The 22,535-nt window shown below is 37.2% G+C and overlaps 1 protein-coding gene across 21 annotated transcripts in view; it reads left to right on the top strand.

Annotated features, from left to right (window-relative positions):
* LOC105077222 (uncharacterized) overlaps positions 1–22,535 on the top strand; it is a 196,528-nt gene that overhangs the window by 111,843 nt on the left and 62,150 nt on the right. Inside the window, exon 5 of one of the 21 annotated variants that reach the window (XR_012508609.1) lies at positions 14,162–20,750. The exons of 17 other annotated variants lie outside the window; for them this stretch is intronic. Coding sequence is in view for 1 of the 4 variants with exons in the window: in XM_074368354.1 (XP_074224455.1) it covers positions 14,162–14,291 (130 nt within the window). In the remaining 3 variants the exon portion in view is untranslated. Of the gene's footprint in view, positions 1–1,229; positions 5,182–14,161; positions 20,754–22,535 lie in introns of those variants that run through there. 3 more of the 21 variants (XR_012508608.1, XR_012508606.1, XM_074368354.1) reach the window with 3 other exon arrangements.

Raw genomic sequence — 22,535 nt, 5'->3', positions numbered from 1 at the left:
AAGAATCCAATTAAAAAATGGATAGAGGAACTGAATAGGCATTTTTGCAAGAAAGACATACAAATTGCCAATAGACACATGATAAGATACTCAGCATTGCTCACTATCAGGGAAATGCAAATCAAAACCACAGTGAGATATCACCTCACACCTGTCAGAATGGCTATCATCAAAAAAGACCACAAATAACACATGCTGGCAGAGATGTGGAGAAAAGGGAACCCTCAAACACTGTACATGGGAATGTAAATTAGTTCAACTACTGTGGAAAATAGCATGGAGATTTCTCAAAAAACTAAAAATAGAACTACCATGTGACCCAGCAATTCCATTCCTGGGTATATATCCAGAAAAAAAAAAAAGACACTAATTTGAAAAAATGCATGCACCTAAATGTTCATAGCAGCATTATTTATAATTGTCAAGATATGGAAGCAACCTAAATGTCCATCAACAGATGACTGGATAAAGAAGATATCTCACACACACACAATGGAATACTACTCAGCCATAAAAAAGAGTGAAATTTTGCCATTTGCAGCAATATGGATGGACTTGGAAGGCATTATGCTAAGTGAAATAAGTCATACAGAGAAAGACAAATACTGTATGATATCACTTACATGTGGAATCTAAAAAATACAACAAACTAGTGAATATAACAGAAAAAGAAGCAGACTCACAGATATAAAGAAACTAGTAGTTAACCAATGGTGGTGGGGGAGCAATACAAGCCGGGTTGGGGGGGGCGGGGAGTGGGAGGTACAAACTATTGGGTATAAGTTAGGCTACAAGGATATATTGTACAACACAGGGAAGATAGCCAATATTTTGTAAGAATTGTAAATGGAGTGTAACATTTAAAAATTGCATAAAAATGGATATACTTAACAAAACTGAACTTAAAATGAAAATACTGTTCTGATTGTAAAGAAAAATGTTAATCTTATTTTCAAACTGGTGTGCAGATATCCTGCAGTTTAATAAAGATGGTTTAGAAGATGAAAAGAAAGACGAGAGAAGCGTTGGCAAGGATATAGAGAAAACTCTTGTGTGTTGTTGGTGAGAATGTAAATTGGTGCAGCCACTATGGAAAACAGTATGGAGTTTCCTCAAAAAATTAAAAATAGAACTACCATGTGGTCCAGTAATCTCACTTCTGTGTATATATTCCCCAAAAATGAAAATAGGAATTCAAAGAAGTATGTGCCCTCCCATGTTCATTGCAGCATTATTCACAACAGTCAAGATGTGGAAACAATCTAAGCATCATAGACGGATGAATGGATAAAGAAGATGTGGTATACATGCACAATGCTGTATTCAACCGTGAGAAAGAAGGAAATCCTGCCATATGCGACAGCATGGATGGACCTTGAAAACATTATGTTAATAATGTTAATAAACCAGATAGAGAAAGACAAAGATTGCATGATATCACTTATATGTGGAATCTTAAAAAAAAAAAAAAAGTTAATCTTGTAAAACAATAGGAAAGCGGTTGTCAGCGGAGTGGAGGGGTGGGGGAAATAGGGAGAGGTTGGTGAAAGGGACCAAACTTTCAGCTACAAGATAAATACAGTCTGAGAATCTAATATTTAACATGGTGCCTGTAGTTAATAACACTGTACAGTATAATTGAAATTTGCTGAGAGTAGAACTTTAATGTTTTCACTAAAAATATAAGATAAATATGTGAGGTGATAGATGTGTTAACTAGATTAAGGGGATATCCTTTCCCAATGTACATGTATATCAAATCACCACACTGTACTTTTTAAATAGCTTACAATTTTATATATCACTTATATCCCAATAAAGCTGAAATTTAAAAAAAATGTACTCAGCACTATTGCTTGTTTGTTGGAAGAGCTGTTTTTTCTTAGTATTTCACTGACCCCTGTATTGATACTTTGCTCCTATTATTTGATCTTTTCTAAAACTTAAAATTACTTGTCAAAATCCTTCTTTGTAACCTGTCATATTTTAATGCTGTGTCTTAACCCAATGATATCCAAACTCATCTGAAAGGAAATACTGTCTTCTCATTTGGAACCTCACTCAACGTTCTGCCCACCAGATGTCAATGCTTCTTTTGGAAACACTTTTTGTATGTTTTCCCTTCTTGTCATTCAAAGAGTACAGTCTATAGTTTAAAAATACTCACAATTTTAACATCTTGGGGGTGACTTAAATCCAGGAAACTATAGGGCCACAACCAAATGGATAAACAAGGAGCATACCAACGGTACTCTTACTGGGGAGAATATTGTCCCCAACTCTTCACGTAGAGTTAAGCAGTGAAATGAGTAGAGAAGTGAAGGGTAACCTGGAGGTCTGAAACAGCACTTTTCCAGGTGCCAGCGAGGATGTGAAATTGCTGACATTGGCTTTAAAAAGTTTAAGTTGTAAAGAAAAGGGAAATAGTACGTAGGTTGGTGGTTTTTAACTGAAACTAAGATCAAAGCTCATCATTTCAAAGTATAAAGTAAGTGAAGGCTTTGGGAATTGCCGTTATTTTAACGTAATTTTCTCATTTTTGTCCACTCTTTACTGGCGCATGCCTCTGCAGTGATACTGATTTGAAATGTCTGTATTTGTGAAAGAAATAGTCTAACCACTTTCCTTTTAGCTCGGTAATATGATTATTAGCAGTGAGGTCCATTTGTTTAGCAGCTGGACTACGGTAATACTAATTAGAAAGGTCAGTATAGTTTTCAGACCCTCATGTGCCTTGAGACACTGATCCTTCTAACATGTCTCATTGTACTTGTCATACTTCAAGGTGTCACATCATAGGGAGCTATGATGGAAGGATTTCATTTCTGGATTTAAAATCTGGAAGAGTTATTGTCTGGATTTTAAATGGTCTTTGCATACTTTAACAAGAGGAAGTGGACTAAAGATTTTACTCCATTTTTCCTTAGTGTGTGGAAATTGTAAAGATAGACCAAGCCTCAAGCATGGTCCTGGGCCACTTCAAAACCTTGCCTTCACATTTTGTATTTTCTGACTCTGGCTCTTTGAACTGCCTGATAACCTCTTGAAAGCAAGTGGATCAAGATAAACACAAGGTCTGCTCCTGAGACTTAGACTTCATAGTTATGTTAGTTAAACCACCAGCACTGTGAATAATTATGCTCTGCAGAATTAATCCAATTTCCATTTTTATCTGGGGATTTTGGTAGCAGATGACACAGCACTGATGAGTGATTAATTGACCACGAGAAAGGTAGGGTCATGGGAAATACCCCAAACACCAAGAATCTGAAAGAAGCCCTCCTCAATAAAATTTTTTTGAGGAATACATTTAAATTAGAAAAAAAATATAGTCAGTCATGTGTATTTGCTCCTTATAGGAGCAGAATCAGTTAACAAGCATTTTAGTAGTCCCTTTGGATATCTGGTAGACTTTGGTAAGAAGGAGAATTAACGTGGGCACTCTCATATTGAAAGGGGAGAGGGAAGGGTTTTTTTTTTTTTTGAAGTAAAAGCAATTTAGAAGATTCAATTTAAAAACAACTTTACTTACGCTCTGTGAACTTTTATGTGGAAATTTCAAATGCCTGAAATGAAGCCTTTGTATACATGTTTCGTCAGAGTTTTACGGACATAGTCAGTGTCTGAGCCAGCAAAAAAGGTCGTCATCTGTGTTTTGGAGTGTCTCAAGACTCCATTACTCTTATGACACTTCTGTTTTCCTGATTTTGGACAAGGTGATGTTTGATATTTCAAGAGTCAACTAAAAAACTCTAAGGACAATTGTTCCAGTCACTTTCCTAGTTTTGATTTCAAAAAAAAAATGTCATTGGTTACACTTGTTTAAAGGTAAACTGAGACACACTACAGTTGGGTTTTTTTTTTTTTTCCCAGAGTTTACAGAGCATACATTTATTCAAATTGGGCAGCACCAAACCAAAAGTGGTTAGTAGAACCCCACTAAAAGGAGGAAGGGGTGAGGTTTTTGTAGAGAAGATGCTGAACCAAAGCTAAGAAATGATTCGATTGGTGATAGCCGAAGCCGTTGCCTTATTTGGGAAACCCAGGTTGGCTGTTTGTGATTGGTTGTCCTTGGATTCCAGTGTGTTGACTTTGGCTCAGGTTTGGGTTCACTTGTGGTCTTAATGGCCTCCTTGTTTAAGTACTCTCACAACATTATAGATACAAGCTATTTTTTGGTACCATTTAGAACTCTGATTTGCTCTGTAAATATAGACCAGACTAGAATTCAAAACCCTGTAACATATTGTTCAAAAGTAAACATCTTATAACATCATTCTTGTGTGCCCAGATATTTCTATATACCATATGCTCTGAACAAGGTTTATTTATTCTATGGCTCTTCAAAAGACCTTGAGTCATTAAAACTGTGTATACTGAAAAGCATACAGCATTTAACTTCCCATCTGCAGACCTAGGGATTTAGGTCAAGAAAAGAATTTCAGCCATATAAAAACTGGAGATCACTGTCGTGTGCAGTTGAATTTGAGCTGTGGTGATCTTGGCAAAAGGCAAGTGATCTAGGTTTAAAAGCCATGGAAACCCTTCAGAATTGTATTTTGTTATCACAGTCAAGACATAAGTTTTTATTATATGCCTTCTTCTTTATCCTGTGGCAGGAATGAGAAATATTTCTAAGTTCAGAAGTCAAAACCTCAAAATCTCCTTCACAAATATGACAGTTTACTGATCATTGAAACAGAAAAGTTTGCCATTGTTAACTATCTTGCATGGAACATTGATTGGGTTCTATTTGGGGGAAAAAAAGTTAACATGATAATATAGAATGTTTCTCCCATTCATTAAAACTTTGTTCCTGAGATTTTTTTTTTTTTATTGATTTGGTGGACTCAACTTGGTATCTTCTGTAATGTGTTTCTGGTTGCTTCATGCTGTTGGATTTCTAGATGTCCTTCTGAATAGGCCTTTGCATGAACTCTGTTCCTGGAGAATGCAGCATGATCACATAGATTTGGTCAAAATAATGAGCATTCCTTTAAAGGCCAACTGAGGGAGAAAGGTTTTGTTCAGAACTGATGATGTGACTTCCTCTCTCTTTCTTTTTCTTTTCTCCTGTGAAACATCACCTCATTGCTTAGGATGAGAAACTCACAGACTAAAAATGTAAGGCTTTCTATGTGTGTCTGGAGGAAATTTTGTCACTTAGAATAAAATAGCTCTTACCAAGCAGAACAACTTTCCTGAGTAGTTTGTTCCTGGGACTGTTTGCATTCTTTCCCAGTGAGCTGGAGTGATAGGCACCAGAACCTATTTATAACAGGCAAGAAGAGCTATGAAACTATTTGGGCTGGGTTAAGAATAAAAGCTCCAAGCGATTGGATGGAATTTCGACTGGGCCTCTTCCCAGCAAGCATCCGTTGCCCTTTAGGGGGAGATATGGCTGTATGTCAGGTTTGTGAGAACCCAACTCAGGAAGAGCATGCGATGCGAAAATGGAAACAGTTGGATTGAAACCATACATGGTGAAGTCAAAAGGATGCTCGTTTTTGAGCTGTTGCTGAAATATGCCGGGGTTATTTCAGTGCTTGAGGAATAAATAGAACTTGAGGTACGCTGGAGGATGATGTAAAAGTATGTGAGAGGGCTCTGTGAATTTTCCCAGGCAATCTCTCTCAGCCAATTATATTTTAGCTTTCACTCTGACTTTGGAAAACATTATTCCAGTGCAGGAAGGTCTGAACCCTTTGTGAGTGGACACAGACTGCCCTGCTCATTTAAAGACATGAGACACTGCACAACCCAGGATTAAAGCACAGAAGCAAAACTAAAAGCAACAAACAAAACAACAACTAAAAACTCCAAACAAGCACGGGAAGACATTGTAAATTATTTGATGGCTAGTGATAAACTACTCAGAATCATAGAATGTTTGACCTGTGCAGGACATTAAGACCCTTCATCTAAGCTCTTCTTTAAATGAAGAAAACATAACACAAAATACTAAATAATCTAATAACTTCACCACTTATAACAGAACTACAATCACTTCTCATGACTTCCTGTCTCCCAGTCCAAGGGTGCTGTTCATTGGGAAATGAAAATCAATAGCAAGAATTACAAACAGAAAACATGTCTGCAAGGTGTTGGAGCAGTGCTGTTCATTGGCATCCTCAGACTTATCGAGTCTGTAGCCCCTGGGCTGTTTTGCAGCCAGAAATAACTCACAGTATCTCGATACTACAAGTACTGAGTCTCAACTGGCTTGGTTACTCCCAGGGAAAATAAAACAGCTGTGTGTTTTTAGGAAAATTCAGCCACTCAAACTAAAGGGAAGACAGCGTTGGTACTGTGAAAAGTAGACAAAGATACAGGTTTAGGCAGTTTAGCAAGATGACTGATCAGAGGAGACAGTCTTCTCTGCATTTTTTTAGCTTTATATATGGAGCACTGAGATGTTCTCTGTGAATTATGTAAGCATTTAATACTATGAGAATTGGTCTGTTTAATATAATCTATTCTTTTCAACCTGCCTTCCTAGCTAAACCTGATTTCCTAGGGAAACTGCATATGAGAGATGCACGTCTTCCTCTCTACGAGAGCGTTTATTTACATTGATATTTTGAGCTCTCCTGCAGACACAGATTTATGTCTGTGGGAATCTCAGCATCCCGGAAGCACATCAGTGCAGAGGATGGTTCTTGGTACCGGTATTATCTCGTCTTCATGCCAGGTCACAACAGAGAGGAACTTTTCTTCTAACTCAACACTGCTAAGGCATCAGAATTACACTAGAAAGCAGTTATTGAATTTGGGTCAGGTTGTGTTATGAATTTGAGACTTAACTCTGAAAGTCTTTCCTAAGCTTTCCTTGTCAGTACCTTAATGGAGCAAAGATCTTTAGCATGAAGGAGAAAGGGAAATCTAGATCAACCTTTTGGTTATTCTGGGTTTTATCTTAGCAGATTTTTGAGTGGATCAAGTGAAAGAATGTACATACAAATTAAAAATATTATAGACTTTCAGCATTAACTTGTGGAAGTTTATCTTAATCAATAATGTTAAAATATATAAAAGGATAAACTGTATCCGGGAATTATAATAATGGCACACATATTACATTAGCCACTGACCTGACTACATCCATTGATGATTTCACATCATCTCAACCCTGTGGGAGTAACCATTATTATTATCTCTATTTTTAAATGTGAAAATTAAGGTTCAAAAAGTCATTCAACTAGTAAATGGCTGAGCCACGGATCTCTATGTCTCCAGAATATATGCTTCTGACCACTAGGTTCTACTACCTGAAATAAAAGTGATATTTTTCATTGTATCACAAAAAACTTAGTAGATAACTCTGTAACTCTACTGGTCATGCACTAATTTTATCTGGTTTTGATTGGTTTTGTTTGGTTAAGTCTTTTTTTTATGAGAAATCTTAGAGCATTTAAACTATCCTATGTACTTTATGAAGAGAGATCGGAACAAAGCAGGCTGTCAGCAACTGGAAAGAATCAGTGATTCATGTGAGAGACTATTATCTTTGGTGATAATAGATATCGCTGGGCTAAGTGCCCAGTGTCAGGAATCTGCCATGTCCTGGTTGTGGGACTTATGTAAACAGTGTTACTGAAGTACACTGTCTACAATTCCTTTCTAGCTCTGAAATCCTATGATGCTCTTACAGAACCTTCCATTTGAAGATCTGGCATTGTCTATCTAAAAGGTATATGTAGTTTAAATCCCAGGGGAAAAAAAAATAGTGGTATCAATATAGAATTAAACTCACATTTAAGAGTTCCATATTCCATGGAAACTTTATTTCTTAGAAAAGCAATAGCAGGAAAATGACTGAAGTAAAAACATAGTCATGTATGATATGAGGCAGTCTGACAACTCTTAGTGTGGTGTGAGAAGAGACTTACCTAATGGACAAAGAATGGTGTGATTTTTTTGGAACAGAATTTTTGAGCGTCTCTCCTGCATAGTCATCTCCTAGTGGCAGCTTCAGAGCAGGGCTGATGTCCTGGAAATTGTTCAGTATATATTTACCCTGAAGGTGTTCTGCCTCGAGGGTTAAGTCATTTCGAACTTCTACCCAATTCTTCTGACTCTACAACCTGCCACTTCTTTTCATTTTCCTATCTTTCGCTTCTTCATTTTGTAGGTACAGAAACTGAGCAGAAGGGCATAAGTTACTTATCCGTGGTCACCTAGCCAATGGCAGAACTGAAATCAGAATCTAGATGTATAAATTGCTACTAAAGACGCAATGACAAAAGGACTTTGAAATGTTTTAGTTTAACACAGTAAGGACTCCGGTAGCCATGGCACTTGAAACTTATCCTGCATTTCCGAGTTCAGTCACTGCCTGAGCCAACTGCAGGTATTTTTGCTTGTGGACACTGAGCTTGCCCAGCCCTCTTCTTGCCCTTATTCATAAGAGAATTTGAGATTATAAATAGATCATCACTGCTAGAAAATAAGATTAGTAGGATCAATTCATCAATGAAGAATACCGTATTTTATTATTTTCCATACACACAGAAACACAAAGTAAAGAAATGTACAGAGTATTTATACACATACAGATTTTCTCAAAACATCTAGACAGTTCTTTTATCTATGGACTTCAGTCTGCTATGACTATTTTAGGACCTCCTCTGCTAAAGTGAAAACCAATTGAGTTAGGAAATTCCTGATTCTTGTAGCAAAATGAGAATCTTGTGACTGAGCCAAGAAGGTGGTTTTCCTAGTGTTAATGCCGTGTGCACTTTTGCTGTCGGTGTGACACTGCATCTCAGGGGATCTCTCCCCTTCACCCAGCAGCAATATCTTAGTGAAGGAAGCCTGTCCCTACAAAGAAAATTCAGAGTAGGTTTGCAAATAACAATAATGTCATGTATACGTTGTACTGGGTATCACTCACCAATAATTCTGCACACATTTCATTTTTAAGATGGGAAATTTCTATTTAGTCTATGGCTTTGTATGTGACTGTGAGCCAGTTTCTTATTCAGAAGCTGATGATGGCTTATTTTTCTATCTTGATTATTTTCCTGGGATTTTTGGCCATCCTGTTTAGGCTCCTACTGTTGGCAGGTGAGTCTCATCAGCATCCAAATGATGCAGGGGTTGAGATGCTTCATAACTGCCTGCCCAAAGAGGTTTAGACATCTCTGTGGATTCTTTTTCTCCTAAAGGATTTCTGCCACAATTCCCTCAAGACTTTTTAAAAATATGAATTTCTTTTTACATATAAGACTAATTTTTCCCATTGTATCTGAATATTACTCAAGGAGGAATTATTTTTTGCATGAAAATAGTGAAACTGGAAAAAAGACAAACATACCTTTATTACAGGAGTCCACTTCAGACAAACCCTTTTATCCCTTATTCCCTGTATCACATAATATAAGTTTCATGAAACTTATATTATGTGATACAGGGATAAAACGGTTTATAAGAGAAAAGTTTGTTTCTCTTATAAAACTCCAGTGGCCAGAACTTACTCATATGTGCACTCTTAGCTATGAGAGGCCCACTTTACCAATTTCTGCTATTTAGTATTACCTGTATTTTATTTTATTTTGGCATATGCTATCATTTACTGTCTAGCTTGTGAGTCGAATGTTTAACTCAATTATACATAATCCTAATCAAATTATTGAGGGCTATAAATAAATGTTCCTTGAAAATCACTTAGATACATCTCAGTTGTTGTTCAGGTCTATATATTTTATAATATTCATTGTGAATTATACTTAAAACCGTTAGTTATTTGAAGAGTGTGATTTTAAAATTTCTATACGGTTTTAAAGTACATTTTAATATTGACTTCTCATATAATTGGCCAGAAAAAAAGAACTATATGCTATACATTTTTAAATATTCATTGAGATTGCCTGTTCATTTAATTTATGGTCAGATTTTGGCACTGCCCCGTTCATGCGTGAAAGAAATGTGCATTCTCTATTTATTGGCTTCATGAGGTCTATTAGATCCAACTTATTAATTATGTCACTTAGGTGTTAATGGTTAGCTTTTTGTCTGATTTTATCTGCTTCATTTCTGTATGCTTCTGATAGAGGTATGTTGAAATTTCCCACTGATTGTGGATATCTCCATTTTTCAAACAATGCTGCATTATCTTGCACATGTCTTCTCCACTGATGTGAGTATTCCTGTGGGATAGATTCCCAAATGCTAGGTCAAAAGAGATGACTGCATTACATAGAGAAAAACACTGCCTACTATAGGATGTACTTCAGCATCCTGAGAAAACCCAACTCAGAGGAAGAGTATAGGGTATCAGAGAAAATTGTTCTAATTTTCAGGAAATGGCTGTATTGCCACTTTATCAGAAGCAGAAGTCTGCACAATGGAGAATAAATGTACAGAACACAAGAAATGATTGCATACATCTGGGGGATGGGATGAGCCGTGTGAGGAAACTGGGACAGGGGAACTGGTACTTTTCCCTTCTATACCATTTCAATAGTTTATAACAGGTAGGTATTCATTTCATTTAAAATTAAGTAAAATTTCAAAAACTATGTAGAAATGAAATAGTATTTTTTTCTGTATCCTCTCAGCAAAAATCATAAAGCTTCATTCATCTAAGAGAAATGACAGGGACAGGTCTTTTTTTTTAAAGTAAAGTTTAATAAAGAGCTGCTTCTAAAAACTTCAGGGTGATAGAAAAGTCTGTCCAAGTAATCAGCTTTTTAAACAGGAAAGAAGGAAAAATAAGTTTAAATTTCCTCTGAACCCCAATCCTGATTTCCCTTCAGATCAGCAGAACCATTTCCAAGTTGAGGACAGACAGTTCCAACAAGGAGTTATTGGAAAATCAAAAGTAATTTGGTTAAATTAATTGAGTGACTTCCTTCTCTGTATACCCCACCCTGCCTTGCAGACATGGCTTCTGTAATTCCTAATTTACCTCCTAGCCTGGTTTTATTTTTGCCCTTCTCAGTTTAGGAGGGCCAGAAGCCACTTCATAAATAATGAATAAAAACCTAAAAATTATGATGCTCTGCATGATTTAACCTTGCTTGAAATACCACAGCTCCTCGAATCACAAGATTCTTAGCTGTGAGCTGAATCACCCTTTACCTAGTTTCCCTAGCTTAGCTTTATAAGGTCCTGATCTAGCAATTAATATCACATAGTTTTTGACATAATTTCTGTATGTGTGTGAGTGCGTGTGTGTGTGTGTGTGTGAGAGAGAGAGAGAGAGAGAGAGAGAGAGAGAGAGAGAGAGAGAGAGAGAGATTTCACAAAGGCTTTAAAGAAGCAGTTTTTAAGGGAAATATTTTGGTCTTTCTCCATCATGTCCTTGAATGTAGTTTATATTGCTAGGGTATCCACTGATGTGTTACCGTGTTTTTTTGGTAGTTAGAGGATATTAAGAAGCAAATCATTTTCCTTCAATAAGAAAGATCAGATGAGGATATCAAAATCTAGGATTAGTCCCAAGCTAAACCGCCCCACCCAGTGTATTGTACCCCAGCCATCACTAATTCTACATCTTAGCCAGGCCTGCCTTTCTCCAAACCAGGTCTTCCTTCACCTTTAAAATTCACCCCCAAGCCTCTACCGTCCCACATTCTCATTAGATACCACCTCTTGGGGAGCATCATCTAATTGATTTCCTAATTTCTCTGAGAAAAGTACACAATGAGATGTAAATGGCCTATTTACCTCTTCTAAAGGAAACTTGTTCTTTAAAAACACCCTCTCCCCCGACAGAAACACTACTATACCTCAGTGTCATAATTCTGAGGAATGGAGGTGAGGATTTCAGTCAGTATTGCTGCTTCTGGGGAGGGGTAGCATTTTTCTCTCCAAGGCCTATTGTTTTGGTACTTAACACTGCTATTCCTAATTCTTCTATTTCCCTTGTCTAACCTCCAGTGCCTTTATGAAAACAGATTGCCATTTTGATCACATTGATGTTATTCAGGGTTGTTTTGAGGACCCTGTATAAGCTTGCTTTTGGCTGACCTGCATGTATAATATATCAAACGAATTAAAATCCACCCATATCCCACATTAAATATAATTTATACCGCAATTATAAAAGAGTAGAGTTGAAGTTGACTAGTTGATGTAATGTTATTTTTTTTTTTGGTAGACGTTTAATTAAGTATTTATTAATTTCCATTTTGTAGCTCTCATTTTGTAGCTTGGAGCGAATACCTTTTTTTTCCAGGTTTCAATTATTTTTGTAGACCTTTAAAAATCTCACAGCCCACTGGCACTGGGCTCTAATGACTAATGGATGAAATGCCATTGATGATGTAAATTTAATAGAAGAGTTTATTTTAAAACTCTTTTCTATAAATAGAGCCATTTAGAATGTTTTACCTTTTTAATAAATATGTGTGTTTTTTTTACAGCAAACTACCTTGTTGAATTTTTTGTATCCCAATTCTCTAGTTTTTGAAAAATTTAAAGACTTTTTTCTCTTTGCTTTCATATTTTGATATTAAGGTCTAAAGTTACCATCCTTTTATTTTAAGGCAGTTTCTGTAATTTGCTATTCATTGGCCACTCTCTGAAACCTTGAGGTCCAGAGCACCCATTGGATTGTCCCTTTTGAAAATTAGGGCTCTGCTTTTGATTGCTAAAAAGATCCGTCTCTGGATAATGACACCTCCAACCCCTTGACTATAGTGGTTCCTATGGAGCCTGTGTGTATGCAGGTTTCCCTTGATGTTTCTCCAGACAATAATGCTTACTAACGTCCAAATCACAGTGCACCATGCTGCCCCATTTTGGAAAATGATGCATGAATGTAACTGTGGGATGCTCTGAAAAGAAATCCAAAATCAGGAGACAAACCAGTCCTTTTCAAAACGCTGGGCATCCTCAGTTCAGAGTTCAGAATTTCTTTTTCCTTCAAAGTTGAGGAGCCTTTAAGTGGAGTCTGCAAACTGTTCTTAGATTCCTTGAGAAACTTCCCTGTGGATTCTTGGTAAATTTCCATCTCTCAATTTACAGAGATAAACATGAAGTCTTTTTTTTTTCTTTTCTACTCTGCCTCACATTCTGTTCTTTGTCGTCTAGGTGAAATGCACTTCTGTATTGTTTTATTCAGCAAAAAGTAAAGGCTAATACCGGGCTAGTTGTTCTGCAAGGAGAGAACATTTTCTGTATCAAAGAAGTTGATGCTTAGTGATATAATCAGTAAAATTTCAGTGCTTGCATCAGGAAGATATGTATTTATATCATTAAACCTAAAGCTTGCTTTTTTCTTTAAAATTTTTCTTTTCATCTTTTGCCTGATTCTTTTTTTTTTTAAATTAAAGTGCAGTTGGTTTACAGTGTTGTGTTAACTTCTGGTATACGGAATAGCTATTGAGTTATATACATACATTCCTTTTCATATTCTTTTTCACTATAGGCTATTACAAGATATTGAATATAATTCCCTGTGCTCTACAGTAGAACCTTAATGTTTACCTAGTTTATATATAGTAGTTAGTATCTGCGAATTCCCAACTTTCAATTTATCCCTCTACCCACTCCTTTCCCTTTCCCCCGCTGGTAACCATGGTTTGATTTCTGTGTCTGTGAATCTGTTTCTGTTTTGCAAATAAGTTTATTTGTGTCTTTTTTTTTTTTAGATTCCACATATGAGTGATATCATATGGTATTTTTCTTTCTCTTTCTGGCTTACTTAATTTAGTATGACAAACCCCAGGTCCATCCATGTTGCTGCCAATGGCATTGTTTTATTTTATTTTTTATGGCTGAGTAGTATTCCATTGTGTATATATACAAAACTTCTTTGTACACTCATCTGTTGATGGATATTCAGGTTCCATCCATGTCTTGGCTATTGTAAATAATGCTGCTATGAACATTGGGGTGAATGTATCTTTTCCAGTTAGAGTTTCCTCCAGATATATGCCCAGGAATGGGATTGCTGGATCATATGGTAAGTCTATTTTTAGTTTTTTAAGGAGTCTCCATACTGTTTTCCATAATGGCTGCACCAAATTACATTCCTACGAACAGTGTAGGAGGGTTCCCTTTTCTCTACACTCTCTCCAGCATTTATCGTTTGTGAACTTTTAAAAGCTTGCTTTCTGATACAACGTTTGTGGCCTAAATTACTGTAATGAATTTCAGGATGATTTAAAATGGCATGAATAGTAAATAAAACATTTTTTTTTTGATTTCTTAGAGTCCTGAAGGCAAACAAAAATTGTGCTTTTATTCTCATCCACTCTGCCTTCTTCAAAAGATTCCAGTTTTACACCTTTGATGTTTTGGGATGTCTACAGAGTCAGCTTTCTCTTATTTGGAAAACCTGAATATAATATTGCAGTACAAAGCTCTGCTCATACTGTCCACCCTCAGAGGATGCCATGGAATTCACAGGGACAAGAATGTTTTGGAATGCTGGCAAAGGAGCAAAAACAGCGTGTCCTCTCCACACATTTAGAAAAATAGAGGTACGGAGGACATGGCGTACTTCTTATTAAAGACTTTGAAAAAACACCACACCTCAGTAAACATTCCTCAGGGGCTGAGGAAACACTCCGGTCAATGGTTTACCTCAGGTCCCTCAATTCTGGCGTGAGTGAAGCAGATAATAGTACAGACACAATGCCAGAGCCAGGGACACACAAGCACCCTCTTTGATCAAGCCCAGTGTCCTGCTTCGGGCAGTTTGTGTTGTCTTGTCATCCCAAGAACACACATTGCTAGGTAACCAAGTCACAGTGCTTTCTTCTGCTCCTGAGTAAGAGACTCAGCAACTTCCTCTTTGGTTGGCCTTTAGAGCTCCCGATGGGGCTCCCTTTGTCCATCCTCAGAGGCCAGTCCATGTCCAGCTGGCCCTGACACTAGTACTTTCCCCTCCCACTGAGTTTGAAAATGCCAGTACCACCCTCAGTGACAGCAACCGAAGAGAACCAAATATTCAGCTTAGGTGGGAATGCGTATTGTCATTCCCTTTTGCTCCCTAAATGTTTCATCTGAAGTATGAAGTCTTTTTCCCACTGGGAAGAAAAGATCCAAGAAGATTCCCATTGTTTTTTGAACAGACAAGCAACATCCCTGATTCATTCCCATGACAGAAGGTTTGCACCAAATTAGCTTCCCTTCTTAGTTTGTGAAGCAAACAGTCTCCCTTGCTGACATTTTCCTGAATTATTAACAGACTGTTCACCTCACTCCAGCCCCTTTAAACAACCCTGGTAGCCCTGAGTGCATCTATGCTGGAGTTTTGTAAAAAGTTAGTGATAGTCTCACTTCTGTCTCCAAAATTCTCTGGAGCAATGGTTTCCTATGCCAGTTTCCTATTTTTTTTCTCTCAGTTCTAAATAGTGATGTTATATCCTTTACCAACTGTTTTATAAGATGTAGTCTACATTTTTGTGTTTTAATATAATTTTATGGATATATAATATACTGAAAACTGCACCAGTATATATAAGTGTATTGCATAATGAATTATCACAAAATAAACACATGTAATCACCACCCAATCAATAGAACACAAACAGCATCATAAAAATTCCCCACTTGACCTGCTCCCAAACTGCTTTTTAATACCATAAATTCATTTTTGCCTGTTTTTGAACTTTATATACATGAAAATATGCTGTCATTCCATGCCTGACTTAACATTATGTTAGATTCAGCATCACTGTAGTGTACCAATAGCACATTCACACATTTTTAAATAGAGAGTATTCTTGTATGTGTAGTATGCAAAAGTGTCTGTCACAGAAGACAATCTAAGGTGCCATTAAGACCATACCATACTTGACTTACACCCAACTCTCTCGTTTACTTTACCTGCCTGACTCTTCTAGGTGCATTTTAGTCTTTATGTTGAATCAAATATACAGAATATACAGAATAGTGCATGTAAGTGTACAGAAAAATAATTTGTATCTGTGTAACCACCACTATGATAAACAGAAGACCATCAGCACCCATGGAGCTCCACTTTGTGCCACTTCAAGTCACTACGTACCCCCAAGGATAATTGCTATCGTGATTGCCCACAACAAGTATTAGTTTTGCCTATTTTTGTATCTTGTGAAAATGACACCATGTGGAAGATTCTTTCTGCCTAGCTTTGTTTCTTTATCATTATGTCTGTGAAATTCATCATAAGTTTGCATATAGTAACGGAATACTCATCCTCACCACTGTATAGTATTCCATCATGTGGATGTACCATAACTTATTTATCTATTCTTCTGTGGGCATTTTGAACAATTTCCCTCTGTGACTATTACAGTGATACTCTGAACATTTATTTGGGGGATGATATTATGCATTTCTGTTGAGAAAATAGATACCTAGTGGTGAAGTTGTTAGGTCACAGAGTAACTCTACCCAGTTTTGGTGGTTACTACCGAAAAGTCTTCCAAAGTAATCTCACCAATATACATTCCCATCATGAGTGTTTGAGAATGCCAGTGATTGAGAATGGCACCAGTGTCTATAACTTTGCCCACATTTGGTATTGTCAGTCTTTTTGTGGTGTTATTTTGCATTTCACCAATTATTGATGAAGCAATCAATTATTCATATGTTTCTTGGGTATTGAGGTATCCATTTTTGTGTTAATGTGCCTATTCACTTTGTAAATTAGGCTCACAGCCTTTTTCCTGATTTGTAAAAGATCTTTATATGTTCTAAGTTTTTTTGTGGACTAGATAGACATTGATATAGATGCAGATATGCATATATTCACCTTTGCTCTTCTTAATAGCCTTTTGAAGAACAGAAGTGTCTAATTTTAATGTAGTCCAATTTATCAGCTGTTTTCTTTGACTAGTGCCTGTGAGTCCTATTTAAGAAACCTTTGCCTGCCCCCAAATCAAGAAGATATTTTCATTATGTTTTCTTTTGGAAGCTTAATTTTTTTACCTTTCATATTTAGCTCTACAATATACCTAGAATTGATCTTTGTGTGTGGTGCGAGGGAGGAGTCAGGTTTTCTTTTCTTTTTCCACGTTCACAGCCAGATGAGCCAGCGCCATTTACTGAGAGATGATACATTGCCCTCTGCCTGATAGTACCGCCTTTATCAAAATTATAATGACTGTGTGTATGTTTATTTCTGGATGCTCTGGTCTGTTTCATTGTTCTGTTTATCTATCATTACACTTTATTTTTATTGCTGTTGCTTTTAATATGCCATAATATCTGGTAAAAATAAGTCCTCCAGCTTTATTCTTTTCTTCCAAGAATTATCTGGCTATCCTTGGCCTTTCATATTTTCATATAAACTACTCTATCATCTGGATCGGCTGTGGATCTGTTTCTATTATCTGATTCTTTTTCTTGGTTGGTTTTCTGTGAAAATTATTCAAAGTCCCACCATTACCTAGAGGATAAAGTCCAAGTTCTCGATCACAGCATAACAGTTTGCACTCCCATGATTACTAACGAGGCAACCAAACAGTCACATACTCAGTTTCTCAGATATTCAGATGTTTGCTTTTGTAATGTGCCTATTCAAATCTTCTGATCACTTTTAAAATTGGACTACCTGCCTTTTCTGATTTTTTTTCAGTAAAGACAGATATTTGTCTTTACCTAGTTCTCTCTTCTCATTACCTACCGACTTTCATTTCTCAGTTTTCAGTACTACTTACAGTATAACTGCATACATGTTATTTTGGTTATTCTGCTTCCTCTACCTGGAATATCCATCCCATTCCTTCCCAAATTGGCCAATTCTCATTCATTGTGTAAAACTTAGTTTAGGCCTGATTTATGTTCAGAATTTCTTCCCGAAGCCCCTGTTTTTAGGATGGATTTTACGCCATTTTATGCTTGTCTCTGTCTTGGAACTTACCTTACTGTATCAAAGTTATCTTTTTGTGTATCTGCTCTATTTTGTGTGTCTTTTTCATAACTGTGCTCCATCACTTTGTGTGTTTTCTGACTCATGTTAAGTATTCAAGTCACTCAGCATTGATGGCAGTTTCTAATCTAGACATTTCTTGTCCAAGAGCAGCTGCTGAATAACTTGAAGTTTTATTTGTGTACTTGTTACAGTTGTTCTTGTGTTTGACACCAGTTTTAACATCCAACACAACTGAGTGATGATACCCAATAGTAATACATGAGACTTTGTTGTGCGAAAGGGTCCTGATGTTTTAAAGTAGCTCGGACTGTAAGTCCACAGGGAAACTTCCCACTTAAGACACTTAGCAACTTCCTCTTTCTGGCCTTCTGGGTTTCTGACTGGACTCCATTCTAAGATCCACATGGGCTAATCTAATTCTAGCCACCCCTCTAAAGAAGCGTGGGCTGTAAGTTCGTAGAGACTCCTCTCTTGGGGAGAATTAGAGCTCTGCTGCCTTGGAACATGAAAGCTCTTTCCGGGATTGCCAAGCAGGAGAAATGCTTCAACCAACATCTAATTACTAATGGAAATGAAGTGAATAACTTAGCCTCCCACTCTTACTGCATTCAAACGATACCCAACATGTTTAAGTGCGGCTCTAAAAGCCCCTTTATGCAAATGATTTATATAAGCTTTCATCAGCCCCAGTGGACTGGACTGAAATCCTAGGTAAGAACAAACTGTTCCTGATGACTTTGACGTCTCTGAGATACAATGGCATCCTTTCCCTGCAGTCGCACTTCCTAGCATCAGTGATATTTAGCTGGTGTGTATGCATTAGGGAGGGTGAGGGGATCAAGTAGGAATAGACTGTGCTGCCAACCAGAGGCAGTTGTTTCTTGTAGTTGAACTGGATTCTCCCAAAGAAGTGTTTCATTGAAATGTTTGCTTCAGAATGACTCTGTTCTGCTGCAGTGAGGAGAGACTTCCAGTTAAAACATTTAATTAGCTCCCAATTTAGACGGCCAGAATGATCAGTCAGCCTGTGTTTTGGAACCCGAGTTTGTACATTCCTTGGGATTGGTGAGTCTTGCCCAGCGGATGTGGCCAACGGTGAATAGTTTGTATGCAATTCACATCACAGACCAGATTTTTCTCCAGTCAGTCCCTTGAAGGACAGCTAGAGAAGGATTAGGGAAAAGTGGGTGATAGGAAGGTAATACTTCGCTGTCTTCCCCTTAATGTCCCCATAGAAACATCAGTAAGAGTATCTCCAGTCTTAGAAGTTGTGGGAGCTAGGACGTGTACGTGGAACTGAAGTGAGCAGAGACCTGGTTTAAGCTGCTTAGATTGTTTCCACTCAATTTCAGGGTAATCAGGACCTGGGTAGTGGTTTTAGATACACTACTTGTTGAGTGTTTTTTAGCTTACACAGGTAGATGGACATGCTAGAGTGTGCGTGAATACATGCATTGTATGTCTCTGAAAAATTCAGTTCTTCAGTCAAGCTAACCTGTTCATTTCCATGGTATAAATCTAACTTCCTTTTTCTGTCTGTACCACATGATAGGAAGCTCGTACCCAAATTCTGTACAGAAGCTACCAGTAAGCCTAAGGAGTGTATGCTACTTTGCTGAGAAAATGAATACCTTGAGCCTTTTCTCCCTTGTAGTTAAGGGCCCTTGAGAGGATGGACGCTTTTTGATCATTTCCAACCTAACTCTTCCTCCTTGACAGAACTCTAATCTTATTTGTCATTTTTTGAACCCTAGTATTTAATGTTCTAGAAATAGCAAGCAGTGCAGTTTCCAACATTGTCCGGGATATGTCACTACTCTTCCCTGCCCTATGACCATATCCAGAATGCCCTTGCCCCCATCTTCATCTGTATAACATTAAAAATGTTATTTCTTCCAGGAAACCCTCTAAACCCTCCAGTTGGGCCAAGGGCCTTTCCTCTGAGTTCCCTTTGACTATCATGATCATCACAGTGTCTGGCTTGGAGGGTCTCAGTGTGTGTAAATGAATGCATGAAGTTGACAACCTACATGAATTATCTTCAGTGTGTCTCTGTCTACTAGATAATGAGCACCTGGAAATCAGGGACTCTGTTTTATTCATATTGTTTATATTTGTATTCCCGGAGTCCAGCCAAAAACCCAGATGGAATATGGGAGATGCTCAATAATTGTTTGATAACAGAACTGATGGGAAATATTTTAATACCTTGGAAACAACTAGAACTGGGTCCCTTCTAGAGGGCAACATGACTTTCTGAAACATTTCTCCATGCCAGAATTCCCCAAAACACTGCAGCCAAAAGCTTGCAAATGAACTTGCTGCCATGGACCATGAAGTCATGTCTTCCTGTCTTGCGTTACTCATCTGGGGAAATGAAAAGCATCGGTGATTTCAAAGGATTTTTGCTAGTAGACACCATAGCCTCTTAGAGCTTCAGGAGACTGACATGATCTGATAAAACATGAGTGTAAAGAAGGTTTTCATGAAGAATAATTTATAGAAGGAAGTCTTGCTAATGTCAAATATTGGTGGGGGAGAATCATCACAGAAATAGGAGGTAAGTGAAGATTATTCAGCAGTGAATCATTTGGGCAGTATTATAACAGTTGACCAATTCAAGATCTGTTTTCTTTTCACATTTCATTATTTTTGATACAGGCAAGTGAGTTAAAGCAAGAAAGGTAAAACACATAAGTGGGCTCAATGGCTAAATAATACCTAATTGCTTTGATACGCACGTCTCATTCATTCAGAGCCTATTTTTATACAGTAAGCTTTGTGAGCTCTGTAGTTGGCAATGAATGCTTAAGTTGAGTGTAAATGATAACATTCTTGGAGAGCTCTTTGAAATATTTTAGTGTCTATTCAGAAATTAATATGAATAAAAATGAGAATGGTTTATCTAGGGGAACCTAATATCTTTGAAAATATATATATATATATTTTATATATATATATATATTTTATATATATATATATATATTTTAAGTGATCTGGAAATTTGTTTCTTTGTTCTTAATCATCCTGCAAAACAATAAGAATTTTGTTTCCTCGGATTCTAAAGTGTAATATTCTACTTACTGTTAGATACCGAACACGGTAAGTGAAACCTAGGACCTATGGAAAATGAGCATGGAAGGGAGTTATTAGAGCCAAACGCAAAATAGTCTAAAACAAAACAAAACATAAATAGTCTTGAAGAATAAGGGGTATGGGAAAGCTAACAGGGGAGAATAAGCTGCTAAGGTCATCCTCACAGTGATGTGGTTGCAAGATAGGAGATGACCAAATAAATGAACTCAGCAGATTTTTTTCTGTCTTATGTTTCTGGGTTATAATGGGTTCCCTACCATTACTCTGAAGAAAACTGTTCTACTTTTCACTTACTTGCATCGGAAGCACAATTATTCATAAGCTGGGAATGTCTTTGCAGAAGCTTGAAAGTAGTACATCAAAATACCCAGGACTACGTGATATGCTTAGGAAGAAAGAGTTGTGAGTTTCCATCTGTACAAGTTTTGGCAAGTCTGTTGGTGGTGCATACAGTTACGACACAAACCCCAGGTTTTGACTTGTGCTTCAGGAAATTCACACTCATCTCATACCCGTTAATATGCATGAGCTGAAAAACAAGACGGCCATGTAGAATATACATGGGCTTGATCTCTTGAATTACTTTCTTAAGTTTATGGCAGATTCATTCAAACATTGTGCCTAGTGTTTAAATGTATGAAATTGGAAGTGGTGATGATAATATTGGTCATTTGGTTTGAGAGATTCCTAGAGTTTCTGAAGACTTCTCCAAGAAGTAGTACTTCTAAGCACAATATAAATAGAACAAAAATAAAGGCATCACCTTCAGTCATTTTGGTAACTGTTGTAAGAGGTACATTAAAAAATTTACTCCAAATGGTTATACTCTAATGACATGGACCACGACATAGTATCACTGAGTTTAAAAAGTATATGTTGTCTCTGTGCTCTGAACTGTTACCCCCTTGGACTGTTGCCTCCATTTGTCCTTTTCCCATCTCCCCGCTCCACTCTTGATCCTGCAGCTTTGGGAAAGAAACCTTCTGTTATTTCACATGGAGATTCCACTCCCCTCCCCCCACCCTTCCAGGCAGCCCTGGCAAAATCAAAATTCTTTTACCAGCAAGAGAGAGTGAGACTTTTCCCCATGTAAACAGAGCTGAGAGCTCTGGCACATCCTTTGACTTCCCTGAAAGAGGTGGAAGGTTGTTTATAAATCCGTGGCCTCTGTGCTTGGAAATGGTGCCATATGGATGCTCTTTATCACCTGAGGGGGTTGAAGGGGTGATTTCAGCAGGATGAGAGGATCCGGCATTTTCTACTAACTTCTCCTCAGTTTCTACCTCCCTTTGGTTCAAATTGGTCTGATTGTTCAAACAGAGCCATTCCACTGCCTGTTGCCAGCTATGTTGGTTGGCTATCATGAGTTTATTGTTTTAAAGTTGTGGTTCTTAAATTTGAGGTTTGACATCCCTTTATAATATTGAAAGTTATTGAGAATCCTAAAAAGCTTTTGTTTATGTAGGTTAGTATCTATTGCTAGTATTTCTATTAATATTAGACATCAAAACTAAGCAATGAAAAAAATGCATCAGTAAGAGTATCTTAAATGCATTTAAAATAGCAATCATTAAGTCCATTACAGACAAATAACATATCTTTATGAAAAATAACTATATTTTCC

Source organism: Camelus bactrianus, chromosome 8 (assembly GCF_048773025.1).
Source record: "Camelus bactrianus isolate YW-2024 breed Bactrian camel chromosome 8, ASM4877302v1, whole genome shotgun sequence".
NCBI classification, from domain to species: Eukaryota; Metazoa; Chordata; class Mammalia; order Artiodactyla; family Camelidae; genus Camelus; species Camelus bactrianus.
Note: the sequence above shows the minus strand (reverse complement) of the source record. Positions and strands in the feature narration are given on the sequence as shown.